The 18,785-nt window shown below is 48.1% G+C and overlaps 6 protein-coding genes across 6 annotated transcripts; 3 read left to right on the top strand and 3 right to left on the bottom strand.

Moving 5' to 3' along the window:
- Positions 1 to 1,922: 1,922 nt before the first annotated feature.
- FPOAC1_004458 (uncharacterized protein) lies at positions 1,923 to 3,368 on the top strand (the record flags this gene model as incomplete). Its single annotated transcript, XM_044849006.1, has 2 exons — positions 1,923 to 2,106; positions 2,170 to 3,368. 2 exons carry the CDS (start codon positions 1,923 to 1,925, stop codon positions 3,366 to 3,368), a joined length of 1,383 nt encoding a protein of 460 aa, XP_044707716.1.
- Positions 3,369 to 5,729: 2,361 nt separating this feature from the next.
- On the bottom strand, positions 5,730 to 6,053 carry FPOAC1_004457 (uncharacterized protein; the record flags this gene model as incomplete). The annotated part of the gene is made up of 1 exon (XM_044849005.1): positions 5,730 to 6,053. The coding sequence occupies one exon, from the start codon at positions 6,051 to 6,053 to the stop codon at positions 5,730 to 5,732; it is 324 nt and encodes a 107-aa protein (XP_044707715.1).
- Positions 6,054 to 6,122: 69 nt separating this feature from the next.
- FPOAC1_004456 (uncharacterized protein) lies at positions 6,123 to 7,085 on the bottom strand (the record flags this gene model as incomplete). Its single annotated transcript, XM_044849004.1, has 1 exon — positions 6,123 to 7,085. The coding sequence occupies one exon, from the start codon at positions 7,083 to 7,085 to the stop codon at positions 6,123 to 6,125; it is 963 nt and encodes a 320-aa protein (XP_044707714.1).
- Positions 7,086 to 13,595: 6,510 nt separating this feature from the next.
- Positions 13,596 to 13,978, top strand: FPOAC1_004455 (uncharacterized protein; the record flags this gene model as incomplete). The annotated part of the gene is made up of 2 exons (XM_044849003.1): positions 13,596 to 13,796; positions 13,844 to 13,978. The coding sequence occupies 2 exons, from the start codon at positions 13,596 to 13,598 to the stop codon at positions 13,976 to 13,978; spliced, it is 336 nt and encodes a 111-aa protein (XP_044707713.1).
- Positions 13,979 to 16,554: 2,576 nt separating this feature from the next.
- FPOAC1_004454 (uncharacterized protein) lies at positions 16,555 to 16,958 on the top strand (the record flags this gene model as incomplete). Its single annotated transcript, XM_044849002.1, has 2 exons — positions 16,555 to 16,715; positions 16,766 to 16,958. The coding sequence occupies 2 exons, from the start codon at positions 16,555 to 16,557 to the stop codon at positions 16,956 to 16,958; spliced, it is 354 nt and encodes a 117-aa protein (XP_044707712.1).
- An 806-nt stretch (positions 16,959 to 17,764) lies between these two features.
- On the bottom strand, positions 17,765 to 18,445 carry FPOAC1_004453 (uncharacterized protein; the record flags this gene model as incomplete). The annotated part of the gene is made up of 4 exons (XM_044849001.1): positions 17,765 to 17,848; positions 17,912 to 18,215; positions 18,268 to 18,305; positions 18,356 to 18,445. The coding sequence occupies 4 exons, from the start codon at positions 18,443 to 18,445 to the stop codon at positions 17,765 to 17,767; spliced, it is 516 nt and encodes a 171-aa protein (XP_044707711.1).
- Positions 18,446 to 18,785: the final 340 nt, after the last annotated feature.

The following is an 18,785-nucleotide window of genomic DNA, read 5'->3' as shown; positions in this document are numbered from 1 at the left end:
GCTAGCAGCAACAAACCGACAATTTTATAATGTCCTCGACCCAAGTACAATCCTAGGCATGGACAAATTCACCCAATTTGTCGAAAAGCGCGATGAGCATCTCGGCAAGATAGGCGCCATGATCTTTGCTTGCAAACGCTGCCAGAGATTTCTACCAAAAACGAAATTTTTATATTTCGCGACCCGTTACTATGAGACCTCGCCCTGCCTTGACTGTATTGCGGCTTTGAGACTATGGCCTCATTTGCGACCTGCGGAACGCTCAGACTGCGCGTTAAAATATTACTTCTGCCATAACTGTGGAGAGTATGGGACTGAATCTCAAAGATGTCATGGAAAACGAATCGTTGACGACACCCCGGAAGCTGAAGCTGAGGCGGCCATGGCTCTTTGTATGCAGCCGCGGCGGCAACGAGAGCGGTTTGAGAAACTCCCCACGTGGATCTTTGCAAAGATATCATCATTCTTAGACTTTCCAGACGTTCTGAATCTTGCTCAAGTCAGTCGCAGACTGAACGATGTCGTCAAGCCTAATGAATGGACCCCGTTGCACAGGCGATATCGATTCATTGCCGAGAAATGGACAACAATTCCGATCACGGACCGCGCTAAAGTGTTTCCCTGTTTTTCATGTTGCAAAATTCGTCGCAGTTCAATGTTCACGTCAATACACTGTTTCACGGCCCTATACTGCCCCGAGAAACTCTGGACAATGTGTTGCGAACCATGTCTACGGACGGCATCGTGCAGCACGATGAATCCAATAGCGAAAGAGCGTCGAAGAAGAGAAAAATGTAATACATGCGGATGTGTTAAGTATAGACGAGAAAGTTGCGGTAACTGCCAGAGCTATACGCTCAAGGAGTCATTGATTGAAAGAATAGATCTTTGATCAAGGATGGGCTCTGTTGTATATTTCCACTCTAAGTAAAATGTCATAGAAATGACGGCAGGGACTTGGCGCCTGACTTGGTTGGAGCCATTTTGAAGATTTGGATACGCGAATGTATTAGACAGTACATGCATGAAAGCTCTTTTTATATGTTGGTGTACTCACTACTTGATTCTTGATGTATTGACAGTGGCCGGTAGGCAGAAGAAAAGATGGCATTTCAACTTTAGGGTATAGAAACAAATAGCCTAATGAATGATGCCTTGAATGGATTTCAACACTTGAACGTCGTAGCCCTCAATCTTGGTAAATCTGCGTATTCATACGATAACAAAAGCTCTGGACTGGCAATGGAAACTTGGACCTTGCATGCGAATAAATACTTTTTCCCCTAGCAGCAGATGGTCCATCCATTCAAGTCTTCAGGTTCTTTCCTGAGGAGTTGATGTATAAAATGTCCCTTTCCTCGGGTTCCTAGACAGCTTGACTTTACTTGTCCACCTGAAAATAAATAAATTAGTAACTTTATGATATATTAGACCTGGTCTTAGGATATCTATTTATTTTTGTGTTCTAGAACTTGGGAGGCTAACCCTTCTACTACATTTAGCCCGGGTCTCGGGAAGAGACAGAAGTCATATTACCATTCTCAGTATATGTCTCAGTAGCTACCTAGGTAGGTACCTAGGCACAGAAATAGGTTCTTGATTACTGGTAGGTGCCCGAGGGATCCATGAATGTTTTTTTCTTTTTCTTCAGCTTCTCGATTATTGAATGGTAGCCTATTAAGATCATACCAAGCACGTGATGACATCCAATTATGCAGGTCAACTGTGTCCAGACATGCAACTTCCCCTCTCACCATTTGCACTTCACAAGATCAATTCGCATTTATTCTACTTGTCATCACCTATCAAGAGATACCTATTCCGCCTCGGTATACCAAACTTAAACTACGAAGCTGGCTTGTTCGCACAGAACAAAATCTCAGTGAATCACGACATTCAAATCCTCAGTGAACCACAGCGCCATGAAGAAGAGTCTCGATAATATCCCCCAAGAGCTTCTGTACAATGTCCTGGGTTATCTAGACTACCGAGCTCTTGGGACTATGCGCCTTGTTTGGCCCTCCCTCGACGAACCAGTCCTCCTCCCTCGACTCTTTAGTGTCATACGGCTGTCCTTCTTAGAGAAGCATCGGCGTCAATTCCTAGGTATGTGTGACGGCTTGCTGTCAATTTAAAAAGAGATGTAAGTTTAACAGTATCAATTTATAGGTATATCCTCGTCGCCACGTTTGGCGCCCCATGTTCGGGTTCTTCGATGGCATTCGTTGTGTCATACAGAACAATTCAGCTCCTCGTTACCTCGGGTGCTAGCGTTTCTCTCTAGTGATGCTATCCCAAATTTCCGCCCACTATTCCTGGAGGGATTAGACGCCATGGTCAATCTCAGGACCTTTACCACCATCATGATAGATCCTTCGCAGTCACAAGGTACCCTGTGGCGCGAGGACATGGAATATGGAGGCTTTAACGTCACCGACGAATTTTCCAAGCTGGATCTTCTTCAGGCTTTCGATAACTTCCTTGTGCCAGCTATGCTCGGTCATGGGTCGAAAATCGAGTCTGTTCGTCTTCTGTGCAAGAGTCTCATCATGGGAGATACAAGACCTGAAAGTGACCTCGATTGCGACCCGCCTACGTTCTTTAGGGGTTTGATCGAAGCTTTCCGTTCACTAAGGGTCAGGCTCGATTCCTTCGCACTGCGTAATGTCAAGGAGCTTGACCTTTGTGCTGCCTTTCCTTCAGCCACATCATCACAGTTCCAGCGGAATGAGTTGCAGGCTCATATGCTCGATATAGTCTCTGCTGCCAAGGAGCTCCGAGTTTTATCTCTGCGCTCGACCGACCCCGATGCTGAACTCGAGCCCGATATTAGAGATTCAACTATATTTCCAGGACTTCACACTCTGGAATTTAAACAATTGAGTACACTCAAGCTTGTGAACCTGGTCTTTTCCGTCAAAAACTTCAACGAAGTGCTTGCAAAGTGTGCAAAAACGCTGCAACATATCCTTCTTTACAACTGCACCGGAAGCGAAACAGGGCTTTTAGAAGTGGTTAGGTTTGCGGCCGCCAACTCGTCTATAAATTTACACAGATTTTCAGTCTGTGTATCTAAGGATATCGGTTTGGGCCCTTGGGAAGAAGGTCAAACCATGGCTGCACAAATAATACCTGAGCAGGAGATTCTTGCATTTATCAACGGCGAGGGAGTTGAAGACGCCGTGAATCCCTTTTTGCACCATCAACCTATCGGCGCTGATGACTGGCAGTCGCCATCTGAACGGTATGGGGGGCAGATTGACCATTATACAGACCTGTGGGCGACTGCGGTAGAGAGTCCGGAGAGATTGGCTGAATGGTCCCAGTGGGGGTCTTTGCACTATTCTTGCAAAGTATGCCAGGCTTGAGGGACGACGAACATGTATATGTCGAGATATCAGAAAAAATGGTCGCAGAATAACATAAGAGACGAAATTGCTGGGTTAGTTTATGCTATTTAGATCAAGTTTCTTCCATTATTTATTTTTGTACCCTAAAACTTGGAGCGCCAACATTTCTGTTTCCTACCACATGGGCTCTGTAGATCAAGACCACTCAATTATCGCATGCATGTAGAAAAAGTCCCATGGTTCTGCGTAATCTGTTCCTATATTTTCAGTGACACTCTGCTCCAGAACTTTGTGGCTTTATTTTGTCTGAGTGTTTATGAAGTGACTACTCTGAGGCTGCATAAGCTATGAGGCACCTTCATTCATAAGTTGCTAAAACTTCACAAAGTACTGCTAGAGACTGGAGAAGGAGATCATCGTTGACCATTTCTGGCAGATCTTCAGATCTGGCCATTACGCCCTTGGGAAGCACGGTCATAGATGGCAAGGGGAAGATGCCGAAATAGCCCTCTGATCTCCTCGTCATAGAGACCTATTTCGAGAAGTAAACGGCTCGGGAAACAACGGCTTGCAGATTCTTACGAAGAGCGGCTTTTTGCAGCAGCAGACAGGAGGCCATTTGCCAAAAGTGTAATCGGATACTGACAGAGATCGGCATGCCAGAAACAACTTTGTTCTTGTTGGACAAGATTGCATACACGTGGGATACCTGCTTCCCCGGATCTGCAGCAGAGCTGTTTCGAAAACAGGCTCTGGGAAAAGATTCCCGATAGACAACAGACTTCTCTAGGGACAACCGGAGAACAGATCTAGCATCAGTATGATAACAATACAATACTCTGAAGGCGTAACGAGCTGTGCTTCCTTGAAAATATAGGCAATATAGAGATAATACAGAGGTGTACCTTCAAAATCGCCAAGAAGCAAGAAAAAGCTGTCTCGGTTCTGCTGACCATCGTGGTCGGGACCCCCCCTTCTACCGTATGTAGGTAGGAAAGCTGCAGTCGCCGTTTCCTCTGACGATAGGCAATCATCCGTTTGAGGGGGGCTGTAGTGTCGGGCCGAGTTTCAGAAGAATGACAACATGGAAGATCTTGGAAAGGAGTGATGCCGATAGATAACAGATTGTCACAGTAACAATTTGATTGCACATATGATGCGGACAGAAGATCAAAGATACAATGGTCCATCCCTTCTCTAGAGAGAAGATAGAATGTAGAAGCACTACAGAGGTATACTGGGAAACCCACAAAGAGGCAAGAAAACGCAATCTAGTCATGTGAGACGGAGGAGATTCTCCAGCAAAGAAATGTTCTGCGGGAATGTGGACGGACGGTAACATGAAAGTGACGGATTGCGACCGAGATCAGAGACAAAAGAAAACGGCGGGATGGAATTTTACTCGACGCGTATTCGTATTCAACGGGAAAGCCGTTTTTAAACGGCTGGACACATTTGAGGCTATCTATGACACGACTGCTCCAAGACTGCACTGATTTCGGCAACCGTTGTTTATGAATCTTCAAGGTGTTACGGCTTTAGTTCACCTATGACATAGCAAATACTCCAGCGAATTGTGTGATTGATCTTTGATATCTGTATTCATATACTTGATATGCATCTAGTGCTCAAATTCCCGTGCCCTAAGCCTCGCATATGCCCGCCAAAGCCAGAGATATCCCAGCCAAGCGCATGCGACGTTCCGACGGCAACTCCAATACGAGCCTGCAAAAAAGAAAATATTAGCATGGGCCTGGTCTAAAACCTGAATTCCTGCAGATCGCCATACTGCAGTTTGTCGGGTGCTTTGGGAAACAGGAGAAACTTACATTCTCGGTGTCATTGTCGGTTTTCATCTCCGCCGGCAGTCTCGTTGTCGCGGGTTTGTGCAGTCCATGAGTTACCTCACCGTTCGATTCCACTTCTACTTCCATCTGGGCACAAAGATCACATTCCGAAATGTTAGTGGCAACATCGCCAACACCAGAATGCCCGCTTGGTTTAGCCATACCCCCGCAGCCGCTCTCCTTGAAAGTAGAGGCAGTTGCGGGCAGTTGTGTCAACAAAAGGATCAACTGGCTAAACCAAACGGGCATCCTGATGTTAACGATGTTGCCGCTGGTATCTCGGAACGTCATCTTTGTACCCAGACGAAAGTAGAAATGGTAACGGGACTCGTTTTCTCCACGTCCCTTGAAAATCCACGGGAAGAAATAATTCTCACGCCAGGGGTCCCTGAGAGGGAAGGGGAAGCTTCCCAGGAGCCGTCCATCAAGCGGGCGCTGCTTCATCACCACATTCGCAAAAGGTCGTCCGAAAATTGACACGCGCACATGGCGCCAGAGTGTCACAACGTGGCTAGCCACCAGATCTCAAACCTCAAGATGTCTTTGAAGGACACGCGCACGCGCACATGGCGCCAAAGTGTCCAACATGACCAACCACCACATCTTCACCCTCAAGATCGACGAAGTTGCAATGTCCAAGCATTCCAATCAACTCCTCTTGTAAATTGTCAAAATGTTTGTTCATACCCTTTCGCCCTAATAACCGTCCACGGTTTACATGGCTGATACTAAGGGTATTGCGGGATTCGGCAGTAGCAAAAACTGGAATGACAATATCATGAATGGTGAAGTCGGCTTCGTGAGGGTGTTGGAGGAGAACACTGTCTTCAAGTGAAGATGAAGAGAGACTGCTCATACGTGGCTTCCTCAAGGGCCGCCAGGAGCCTACTCCTCACCAGATCCATCCGCTGTTTTTCTTGACCCCCTAGCCATGGCGCGTCCTTTGGTGTACATCCAAAACTCCAACCCAGTCATTGAATCTTGTCATCGATCGCATAGGATCATTACTGCTAGACCAAATAGGCTGGGCTGTACCCGTAGGCTTGCTGACACCGATATCACTGAGCTGTCGATATTGCGGTACAATGTTACCATGTTGACGATGTCGCCGCTGGTATTGCAGAATATGAACCTCTCCTGGAGATGACAGTAGAAATGTACGGCAAGTCTCGCCAGGTACCTGGTAAATCGGAGGTGCGGGACCAACGAGACCGCTATGTGTAGCCAGCGATGACCTCCTCAAGACCATCTTGGAGACATGTTCTCGACAGGTGTATCCAAAACTGTCAACAGAAAATTGTAGAGTGTCTAGATGAATGGCGTTGGCTCTCTGCCCGTAGGCATAGGCTGTCGAAAAACGTCGTCTTGATCTCGCCCTTGTTACGACTTGCTTGTCCTCGCTAGGATCTTTGCATATGTAGACTTCTGTTTGAGGTCGGGCAAGACCATGTAGGTTGCCTTCAAAGCGGCCCGGGCGACGCGGCTGGCTGCGATGTTGGGACACAGGACGGCAAGCAGTGATGACTTGGGCGTCACGACAGGAAACTTGGGCATCAATCCGAGCGAAATGCTCATTGGGTGATCTTTGTGCTTTGAGCCTTTCAGCCTCCTCCGAGAAATCGTCGAGAAATCGGGTATAAGTCTCTCGGTCTGCCGCCCGCTTTTGGACATTGGCATTCAGAGAGACAGTCTGATCATGGTTCTCTGTCATTGTCTTGTGTTGATCCTCTAGGTGACCCTTGAGATTTTCGTTGCTGTCGATGAGCATCTGGTTCTGAACAGACGACTTCTTGACTTCCACTTCCTGGGCTACGCCGATCTCCTGAAGCTCCTTGAGCTCAGTGACTATGGCCATCAACTGCCCATCGATGTTGACATCTTTCGCCATCTTGGCTAGGTGTATACCTTTGACGGTGTCAAGAGGCAAGGTGAGTTTTTGTGTTGGTGAGGTAGTATGCTGTTTTGGTGAGCAACTTGGCAACAAGACGGGACGAAGAATACTAACTCGAGTGCAGATATCTGAGCTTTTTAGATGTCAAGAGAAGTAAAGTATGATATCTTCTGAATTTTGAGGATGAAGAATTATTTTTTGCTAACGAGGTGAACAAGTGATGGAGGAGTGTTGCACATCAGCTACTGTAGGTAAACAAACGAAGACCCAGACCCAGCCCCACTCCCCTACCTCTTCGATTCTACCTATTGCTTCCTGCCAGTGCCAGACACTTGTATACTAACTCCTTCGGGAGGTACTACGTCTTGTCAACGGAGTGACACCGATTGGTACGCCAGAGCCATTGGTGTATAACATACTATATACCTATCCACCTGCGAACAGTTGTAAGTTTGTCTATTCAAGTTTGTACCAAGGCGTGAACAGGCTGAACATATCAGATACTACAAAGGTCATGCATGTTCAACGAGTGTTCAAACTCGGCTACCGTTTTACTTGTGTTCCGCAAATCCTACCCCTACCCCTACCCCTACCAGTCTCGTTTCTCTTTGACACACACAACTACATGCAACGCTCTCATTGTTCCTTCGGTACAACGCCAAACCAACCTTTAGATAATGTAAGCTCATACATGACAATCCCTTCCAACGTGGTAATGGTACATCACTCAGGTGATGTATCATTACCCACGGCCTGTTACCCCGAATCGAGCTTTCTTAGTCCTAGACTAACGGCTGCCGCGACTGAATATTCGGATCGCACCAGCAGGAACAAAGACACCAACTTGTCTACCTCCTACCGACACGTATCACACACACACAGACTCACAACCACATACCCTCATATACCCACACATCCTTACATCCTCACACCTAAACACCCACACACACTCTCGTATACAAACTCTCTGTATACATAGATGAACTGGGAAGAGAAGACCCTACGTCCTTCATCATTGAAACCGTATGCAATACTACAAAGACGACTTTCAGAAGGAGCACAGTTACTTCTCGACTTCTGATTGCCGACGAGGCAAGTTTGTTTGCTATCGTGTTCATCCCACTACATATGATTCTCGATAAGACGCATACTGCAGACGTGCCGACCGTTGTATCACGATCTCAGCCCGGTTGACAGAAAGTCCCGAACGCTGTACAGATGCGTCGTACCAAAAACTCAATCCGAGTCAGTACAATGACACCGGCGGTGCTACACACACTTACTCGGGTTTTCAACATATGGACCTACTCGGGCGTGGAGCTTTTTCGCCGGTGAGCCATCACCCAACTACCCGGGTACAAACATCAGTATCGACTCTGACGACAGTTCCGATAGATTTTGGAACATGGTCAACTTGAATGATACTCTCGGCAAACGCCATGATCGACATGAAGGAGTCAAGTAACTCAGGGTCACATATACGGTCTTGGCTACACTGGTAACCATCTCGAGACAATATCGATTCTGCTATTGTATTCCAGTGTCTCCTTCCCTGGCTCTGATCCGATCGAGCGTCCTATTGCTCCCGATTTATCCTGCAGTTGTACTTGTACATTATTCCATCGACACCTGCGAATTTTCTGCTGGCTTTGCCCAGTTTCGCTTCTTTGACCGACACGCAAGTTACCATCAAATCTGATCAATGGATCCAAGCAACCCGTGTCTCCCTTGGCGCAGTTTCAGATATCATCGTCTACAGATCAGCCGCCATTCAACGACTTCAGCGGGGACCTTAGAGCGTTGCAAGACTCCCGGGGTAGACACAACGCCATGAAACTCATCACAACCTTCTGAATTGGCGTTGGCAGTCAGATGGTGCCTTGGCAGGCTGAACCCGGGACCCAGTTCATTACCAAACGGCGGACTATGGATTTCGATTTCCTCCAAGTAATCTCGACGAGCTTCACGAAGAGTCATTCAACGAGGAATGTCTCATCTCCATCGGTAATATTTCAGATAAGGCCGAGAAGCAGGATCCTCTCAAGTCTCCATCCCGAAATGGTTACAGCGGCATTATCCTTAAACCTGGTAGCTCTCACCAAGAATCTACATGATTGGCTGGACAGGTGCTATTGGGCCTTCAAGGTCAGGCCAGAGCCCCAGGGGAAAGAAGTTGGGATATCTTCCGCTAGTTACACTGCAATTCTTTTGGCTACCTGCCGAATTTACGGACAAAAGCAAATTTCCCGTATGTGTTCCTCGATGGCCCGAACAGTACGGTGAATCGCAATTGGGATGTCTCGCATTAGAAGCGTTACCAATGTTTCCCGCCTCGCGATATCTTTCTTCTACAGAAAAAGCCAACGGCAAAGGATATGCAACAAGAGCTATATTCAACCTTCTTGAACGAGCAACCTTGCAGGCTAAACCAACGGTTAAGCTATCCAGCTCTTACTCCCAGAACAGACTGCTCGCCTCGACAATTTACAAGAGGAGTTGCTTGGACATTGCAACTTCGTCAAATGCTCCGATTTTACCGACACGCCCCCCAGAGATTGCACACTTCTGAATCTTATGGACGTATGAACCCAACTATCACAGCTGTCAACACTCCCTGAGCGTTGTTAGTCACGGTTACCCCAAGGAGGCATCCCTCTTCTTGGACATGATCCGTTTTGGCTGGGAGTGTATGATCCTTCTGACACTGCGGGGTGTTACAAAGGGCAAGGGCTCACACCTGGATGACGAGCCTTCCAATAAACGTGGTCCCTCTGGCTCCCAAGACAAGGCAACGAAAAGTCATGGAATGTGCGATACAGCCAAGGTGAGCATCACACCGGGCATTACACTTCCCCGATCGTACATCCGAAGAGTCAACGGGTCCTACATCCACCAGCCTCAGCTTTTCAAATAGGATCGACTCCTATTTGTTATTACGGATCTCCTCGAGAATTGTTACGTTTGGCCATGATTACCTGTGGCAGAGCTGATCTTCCTCGATGAATACCGACTTCGACTTGAGCGCGTCGTCAAGGATGGAGTTTAAAGAGCGAGAGAGTGTCCTTCGGCGCAGGCAATATTCAATTCCTCGCCATCGACGACGGGGGACTTACATCCTCGACGTGCACAGGGCGGCATCTTCAAGAACTAAGTGGCCTGTATTCGTGGTGAGAAAAGAAAAGAAGGTGGCAGCAGTCGCTGTCTCAATCCACATGGTAGAGCACCAGAACGAACAGGTAGTGACAGACAATGCATGCCAAATTCTGGAGAAGGATGCAGACGCACTCAAGACCAATCGTTAGGTATTGACCATTACGATGACCTCAATACTAGAATCTCGGGTCGCAAGTCTCAGGATGCGTTGGCTTCCAAGACACCGAAATCCCAGACAATACAACATGCCTGTCATTCAAGTATTTACTTGGACAGGCAAGCAAACAAAAATCGGTGATTTCTAGCGGTTTTGTTTGCCTTGGTAATGACAGTATCGAGCACCAAGGTCTCAATTGTGAATGCCCGTTTCCGTTTTGCTATCGCCGACTTAAGGGCCGATCAACCTTACTCAGACATCCTCTTCTGTCTACGTCCCATTGCAAGGATTGGCAGCCTGAATCACAAACGTCAACTATGAACGACCCGACAAGAGAAGGATCATTGCCTTGTCGATTCTCTTTTCGCCAGCACAGTTCTGATCAACCAGCCAAAACCTGTATCAGCTGTTGAGGATTCCTAGCTATTTTATCGCCTACGCCCTGAACTATCGCACTCTCCAGACCACGACCGACGAACCGACACGTACTTCAGCTGATCTACAGCGACCACTCCGGATATACACAGCATGTGCAAGGCAACAGTGCTTAGTATGTGTGAATCCAAGCCACCCACATCGCATATTACTATTATGCGGTGGACAACTTGAGCTTTGCGGCCAACGTGGTCAGGTATGGATTCAACCCTTTTCAATTCAGAGTCTGCGACGAGATTCGCGATATCCCATTTCAAGGCCTGCGAAAGGCTCTCGCACGCTTTCAATTGTAGGACTCTGTCCTTGGACTGCTTTTAATAGTAGCTTGATTTAGGTTGAACGCCCTGCCGACACCGACATGGATGATGATAATGATAATGGCACAGTGGCGGTCTGTGACTTGCCAACCTCAATTCCAAGTACAGATCGTTTGCCAAGGAAGCTCCTGTCAATAAGAAGGTAGAAGCATATGACTAGTCCCATGAGGAGTACTTCTAGCATTGGAACTCTCAAATTTAGGGATTTGGAAACTACCCAAACCTTCTACTGTGACCGAATGAAGGAAGTACTTGAAGGACTCAGATATGCAGCCGAGTACACCTATTCATCTACAGCCTGGGACAAAGACAATGTCGAACGCTCTACAATGCTTCGAATGGTGGATATACACCGTTACTTGTCGACTACTTTAATGAGGAGGAAGCTTTCGACTACATTTCCAACCCACCCCTTCGCCCTTAGTCATTGGTGACCAACATCGAGACAGTAAATCAAGTTGTCCGTGTCGGTATCTACTCCATTACAGTAGACCGTCTACACGCCAGCTTTCCAACGTCGTCATTCAACCATCATCCCAGACTGACACGACCTCGCCAGGCTATCTCTGCCCACAACCCCAGATCGCCAACATCTGCACCAGCAACATATCCACCTCCAATGATAAGAAGAAAGCCAAGGACTTGGGCCTCAACCCCTTCTTTCAGTGCGAGTCCCTCCTTAATATCAACAAGCTTGGCCTGTCAACCAAGCTGGCGCCTGCCTAGGTCACAGGCGCCAGCTTCGCTATAGTAGCGCCAGCAGATCCGGACAACATGGACGACGCACGAAGGGCTACGAGCTAAGCGCTACAAGATGTGGAACAAGACACTATACCCGTACACGGTTCTCGTCCCGCACGTCTTCAAAGCAGCCCCAGGGCTCACCTACGTGCTCTCTGCCTACCAGTGCTATGCTTCTCCGGCCGCGTATGCCGCCTAGCACCTTCGATCGTATGTGCCTATCGGTGGATCTCTCTTTGAGCACATACTGAAACATATCTTGGGGGTAGTGTCCTCGTTCATTGGTCAAAGGATCTTGTCCTTGTACACACCCAACAATGGCTGCCATTCGCGATGGAGAAGACCACCGACGACAGATCTTGGCGAGAACACAGCTCACCTTTGCCGCACTCCCACTCAACGGCGATTCGGACCTACGAGACTGGGGGTCTTAACCAGCGTCTTCGCCTCAGGTGTCGTCGAGTAGAGAATGGCAGTCCTAACAGATGCCTCATTCCCTTTGATGAAGGAATGAGCAAAAGTCTTGCCACCAGTCATGGTGTCCTGGGATATGCACGGAGTCGAGAAGGATTTCACTGTCAAGGAGAGAAGGGATTAAGTAAGCGCGAAGTTTGTCATGAGGGTGACAGAACTACGCCCCATTGCGTCCCTGAAAAACGAGAAGGCATTTATTATACGGCTCCAACTGGTCAATCGTGTGGCAAGTCTTTTGTCAACATTGAGAGCCGAAACAGGCACCAGAAGAAGTGTATGGGAAGATGTCTAAGACGAGCGCATGATCATCTTTTGATGAGAGTGGAACATGATTCGGGGTATTGTTAAGAGATGGACAACTTCCCAAACTTTGCATTTATCAATGTTGACAAAGGCGTCTATGGCAGACTCAGAAAGTGCACATATCTTTCCGCATTTTTTCTGAGTCTGTTGCGTCGCCCTTGCATTACTGGCCCGTGGCGAAGGTTTTCAAGAGGTACCAAGAATCAGTGTCATCTTACGACATCTCGACTCGCCGTGATGAGTCTATGACTGTCAAGGGCATGACGGCAATAGACTTGCTAGTCGGGGGAGAACAGCCGTATCTGTCGCTCTGTCTGGCTCTTGATCTACTTGTTCGAGTCGCTGCGAGGTCATGGCCCTTCAACCCGCACTCAGTACCTACACTGAACACTTTCTCTACAAACCCCTGCGTTACGTGCCTGGCGCAAGGTGCTCGAGACCGGAGGGAATGGCAAGGCCATCCGTACGCCCTCCTAACTTGGTCCCGGTGACGGCAAGAAAGGTTCCAAGAAGGTTGTTTTGGAGCCTGCTTTCACCCGCCGCATCACCCAGTTCTACCGCGCCATGGAACAAGCGCGCAACCAACAGACCCCCGGCCGAGTCCTTCCCTGGACACCTCCTCGACCAACCCCTGCGTTCCAACTCTACGCACGATCTTGACGTCCAATCCGTACAATCACTATTTTGATTCATGTGAATAGGTGTATACCTTCTGTGCGTCGGACCAAACGCTCTGGGAGACACCTCCGGAATTGGAGTATGGGAAACTGGCGAGAGTCGGCGCGGTAGCTCAGCACTTATTAAGGGCAGCTGTGGATGTCCGTCCTTTCGCTTTTGGGGCCCAATACTGAATCGAAGCTTTTCGCTATCAGCCAGAGGCTCGCCTGGTAAGGTGCCAGTCAACGATATGACTTCAAATGTGTCATCATGGGAACAGCGAACCCCGAGATCGCACACATCTTCCCATTTGCTGCAACAATCTACTTCCATGACATTATTGCCAGATTAATCCCAATTGATATTCCAATGGCGTGTTCGGGTCCCAAGCTCTCTGAGGGATGGTGGACGACAAGATATGCTTCGGTGTTGGAAAGGGGCATGCAGTCACATTATCGCGAAACTCAATGGGTCCGCTCCAGCACACCGCTGCAACTACTACCTTGTTGATACGACAGCACTTACAGCCTGGTCTTCTCATCTTCGATGAGGCAGACGCTATGGACGATACGTCGCTATTGATTCCCATCGCCCATTACTCATCGAAGACATCCAGAAACTCGACCCAGATTCAGAAGAGGCTAAGGTCTTAGAAGCTCAGACATTATGAATCGACCTTCTTTTAGCTCTATCATCAACTCTCGTTACCAGACTGCCTTTCCCGTCCCAGTTCGCGGGCAGAGGCGATGTTGTCCAATTCTACAGGGCCAAGAAGGACAGGGCGCCTTGGTGTTGTTATGCGTTAGTGGTAATCTAGGATGTCAAACGAGGACAAGCACGTCGTAGTGTTTGACCTGGACCTAGTCTACTAGTCACATCGCATTGTTTCAATCTACCCAAAGTGCCGACTTCAACGTCGAAACGAGCTCAATTTGTTTGCGAGGCAATGCCGAACGAGCCCCAACAAAAGATCTAGCGAGTCATTGTTCCTGCTCACATTCACCACTGTCGCCATTCGTGCTACGACTTTCAACCTTGTAGTCACACAATTCCCAAAGAGAACGCTCTTGGTCCTAGCTGTCAAGGTACTGGAGGGCAATCATGGGTCGGCTATTTTATCATAGAAGACCAGTCCATGGATGGAAGCAAGTTTTGGACCGGAATTCCCGGCAGATCCCTTGACTGTAACGGCAACGCTTCGAGAAATGGTCAAAGGTCTTGATAAGCCGATTCACAATCATAAGGCCCATCTCTTGGTAATCAGGGACTTGCCGCATCTGTGTCAAACACCAAAACAGTCAACACTCTTACCAACGGGCAATTGTGAATTGACGGTCCGGTTATGCAGTGTTCCTCATCATGTCCGCAGCCAAACAACACATTGGCCCACGGTCTTGACACTTGCCTTTCTACGACGCGAGCAACACCTGGCCTTTGGAACTCGTTCCTGGCTGTATTCCTAAGACACGAGGTCTATCTAATGCGGGTTCCATCATCAGCCATAACAGATAGATCAGGTTATGTCGTCGACTGTTAACCGGTCGTTGCGCATGTCAACTATTTTCGTGACTTTAACCCACGTTCTGTGACAGTCTCAAGACTTCAGCATCCTGTACAAATACACACACCACGAACCCGACCTCGACGGTCGATTTCGTGAATCAGTAACGGGGCAGCTGGTATGGAAAGCTCGTTGACAACGTGCTGGCATGGTCGGCGTATACACCTGTAACATCTAGTTACAGATGGGTTAACCGATTATTCAGCGCCGAGACAGCTATTGAGTTCAGAGAGCGCCAGAGATTGAAGCTCCAAGTAAGGAACTTCAGATGCATCGATAATAGGTAGAACCTATTGGGCTTTTCAGAGCATGGCTTCGTTGAATGTACAGAACCATCGAAAACGTCAGCCGCGATACAATATCACGAAACACGACGATGCGATCGTCATCACTGACATTGATTTCGGAATGCTTCATGTTAGAGGTGGAGAGGACGAATTTATTCGTCCAAGTGAAATCATCATGCATAGGTATGGACCGGCATATCGTGCTATCGAACAGCCGTTGCACCTCAACTTCTGATTCAACGAAGCCATCCAACGGTTGGGTGCCCTTCTATTATAGGAAACCCTCCACGCAACTTGGACAATCCCAATGAGACTGCAATGGAAAGTCTTACAGCTGGCGAGATGGCTTGTTTCGTCCTCTCCTCAATTCCTGAGTCATCGAAGCCGGCGAAGCCAGAGAAGCGAGTCGGCAATCTGAACATCCCAGGTGTCAAAATTGTGGCAGAGAAACAGAGGGGTGTATTACGAATCTCAGACATAAAAGTGAGAAAGGCACTGAGCAGAGACAACACAAGTGTATAATCACACAGATGGTAAACCCCGAGGGCGCTCATGCGTCATGGAAAAGAGTTGTGTCATTGATAACACACTACGCGGCTCTGCATACTATCCAGGCAGAGAGCATTCCGACATCAGTCGCCCAACAGTCAATCATTTCGGCCGACGCCGATATATTCGTCAATTTACTGACATACCCATACTTTCGTCTATGCTGGTAGCGTATCATCGATGATCTATTCGAGTTTTCTAGTCGGCGAGTCCAAAAGCATAAATGACTATCGCACCATTATGCAGGAAGGTCTAGAGGAAACTAGAGAACCCAGAAAGCAAGGTGACGGATAGTGGCTACTCAAAGGTTGATATCAGCCATCATTCTTCCTTCAAAACGACTGACTGCACCTGATCGATCCTCGACTTACGAACGAGGCCTTTTACGGGCCAGGAAAAATGAGCCGAAACTGTTCAGCCGCTACCATATGCCTTCACGCCAGAGTACTTCATCTTCCCCCCCCCCCCCCCCCAGTAGTCTCATGATGTCGAGGGCATGCCCCCTCTCGATCATGACTATCCATTCCGCTAGCATGACACTGTCAATTCCATCGGGAGCACTTTCGATATCTGGACAGAGGATATACAACCGGTTTCCAGGGTCAAAACTCGCATGACGGACCTCGGTTCATTGGGATCCACTACCGAAGGGGACGAGTTTTGAGTGGACATGTGTTTTCCATTGGATTTTCTGTACATCATGCGATTGGAGACAAGTTACAGTTCTTTCAGGACTTGAGCCATCTCCAGTACAAGTATGCTACCTTCATTCTGCTAGTTCTGATATCTTGGACACTACACCACTCTGTTGGCGGATTGGGGAATGCCTCGTATGATTATCTCAGACCGCGACAAGAAGTTCACCTCTCCTTTCTCGAAGCGGCTTTGGGCCGAGATCGGTAGACAACTTGCTATGACTACGGCCTACCATCCTCAGTCAGATGGACTATATGATCCATTCGGACAACTGGGCAGGCATCTCTCAGGACGAAGGTGAATTACTTCGCCCATACCAATTTCTCGCCGACTGACCCGGGCCGAAGCCATAAAGACCGTGAGGCAGCTTTTCTGCAGGCAGAAAAGCTTGATTCACCGTCTGTCATGGTTACCTCGATCAACGAGGCAGCTGATAACTGGGATTGTTCGGGCTGCAGCGAGAAAGTCCGTTTGCTGGCGAAGAGCCGTGAGCATTTTCACAATCTACCAGAACCGAATTCCATGGCCCTGTTTGTCTAAAGGGCAACACTGTCATAACTAGGCACTACTGGGAGGTGACCGCCACCATGGTCGATGCAGCCTTCCACGATAAGTACCTGTCATATGTAGACGATGACTGTGGGTTTGATACCCAAGTGATGTGGTGGCCATTGCACCACACATGCATAATTGGCTTGATCGAGGCTTAGGGTCATTCCGGGCCTGACCTGAAACAGCTAAAGACAATGGGCTCGAGTTTAACTGGCTACCGAGGATTTTATGCGACGAAGAAGACTTCCCAAAGGAGGTTTTGAGCGTCGACCAACAAGGCCAGATCGGAAGAAGCTACAAGATTCGAGACTGATGACAACATTATTTGTCTGTCACTACACCTACACGGATGTCTTGAGAGTGCGTTCTTAGAATGCCCTGGGATACCTCCTGATAAAGGAAGCTCTGGTAGCTTCTTCGAAAGACGACACCTATTTGCCCTGAAGGTGCAAGTGACCAGTGCTAGTTCACAGTACCTGCCATTGTACGAAACAGCAGACGTTACCAAGCTTGAGGACCACGATGTTAAAGTCTCTAAATTAACCGAAAGCAGAGATTTGACTACTAGTGGAAGGTCTGGCTTATGGATGTTGTTACAGCTTTCCTCAACGGACACCTCCAAAACACTATCTTCATGAACCTCCACCTGGATGGTCTGTTCCAAAGAACAAGTTATGTCGCGTTGTCAAGAGTCTATATGAACTGAAACAAACACAACGAGCATGGTACAATGGCAGGATGCCCTAGAACACCAGCTAGTACAAATCCATGACCCTCTGCCGAACCATCGACTTTCATGCCGAGGTCCAGAGGTTCAAATTCGCTTCAATGCCGTAAGACGTCCACAGAGGAGGAAGACGAGTTATATCGACTCCTACCTATCAACGATGCCACCAGTTAGTCCTGCCCACTTCTCTTATTATATCATAGTTGAAACTAACCAGCGCCCAGTTGCCATCATGGCCAGTCACGCAGACATCAAAACCTTTGTGACAACACGACGAAGCTGTATATTTCGGAAATACCGCCGGGGATGGACGCTTTGTCGGTCTACAGACTGGGGGGTTCAGACTGAATTCGTTCTCATCATCATAATGGCCGAAACCGATGAGCATATTCTCAGAGTTTCCAGAATTTGCTGTGTCCATTTCTGCTTCGATATGAGCTCGAGGATATCTTTCGCGTGCTACGTATTCCTGATTGGAAGAACATGGAATAAAATCGCAATATGAGCTTGGGAAGGAACTGGAACCGGGTCAGCTTATCGGTAAGTTCAACTGCACATTATGAATCATACGTCCGCCACCGAAACGGCTTATTCATTATTGACACTCGCTGACCCTTTCTGTTAGATGCATACGATCTGCGCCTAATCCTGCACAAACTGGAGAGCTGGAGACGTTCATGCACGATTCTTCGCGCGTTAGGATGCCACCGATGGGATAGTCAAGCCCATACCGCTCAACACACATCATTTTTGAGAGTGGTTGAGAACAATCCCGTCGGACATTACGGTCGGGTACCAGTGGCGCCACCTTGGTATTATGCTTTTGTAGCTGCGAACCCAAAAGGCTGCTTGTACGAGGTCATCTCGACGACCGCCTTGGCAGCTTTGCATGACTTGCCTTTCTGAGACATCGAACTCAACGGTACGCTGCTGCCGTAGAACATCAACAGCTTGCAAGTCCTGTGTCAGATCACTTATCAGAATTGTCTGCGTTCTACAAGTACCTCCACCTGGAGAATGTCGTGTTCCCAAACACTTTCGATACACTATTTCGGCCTGTTGAGGAAGGGTAACAAGACTGTAGCGAG

Source organism: Fusarium poae, chromosome 2 (assembly GCF_019609905.1).
Source record: "Fusarium poae strain DAOMC 252244 chromosome 2, whole genome shotgun sequence".
Classification (NCBI taxonomy): domain Eukaryota; kingdom Fungi; phylum Ascomycota; class Sordariomycetes; order Hypocreales; family Nectriaceae; genus Fusarium; species Fusarium poae.
Note: the sequence above shows the minus strand (reverse complement) of the source record. Positions and strands in the feature narration are given on the sequence as shown.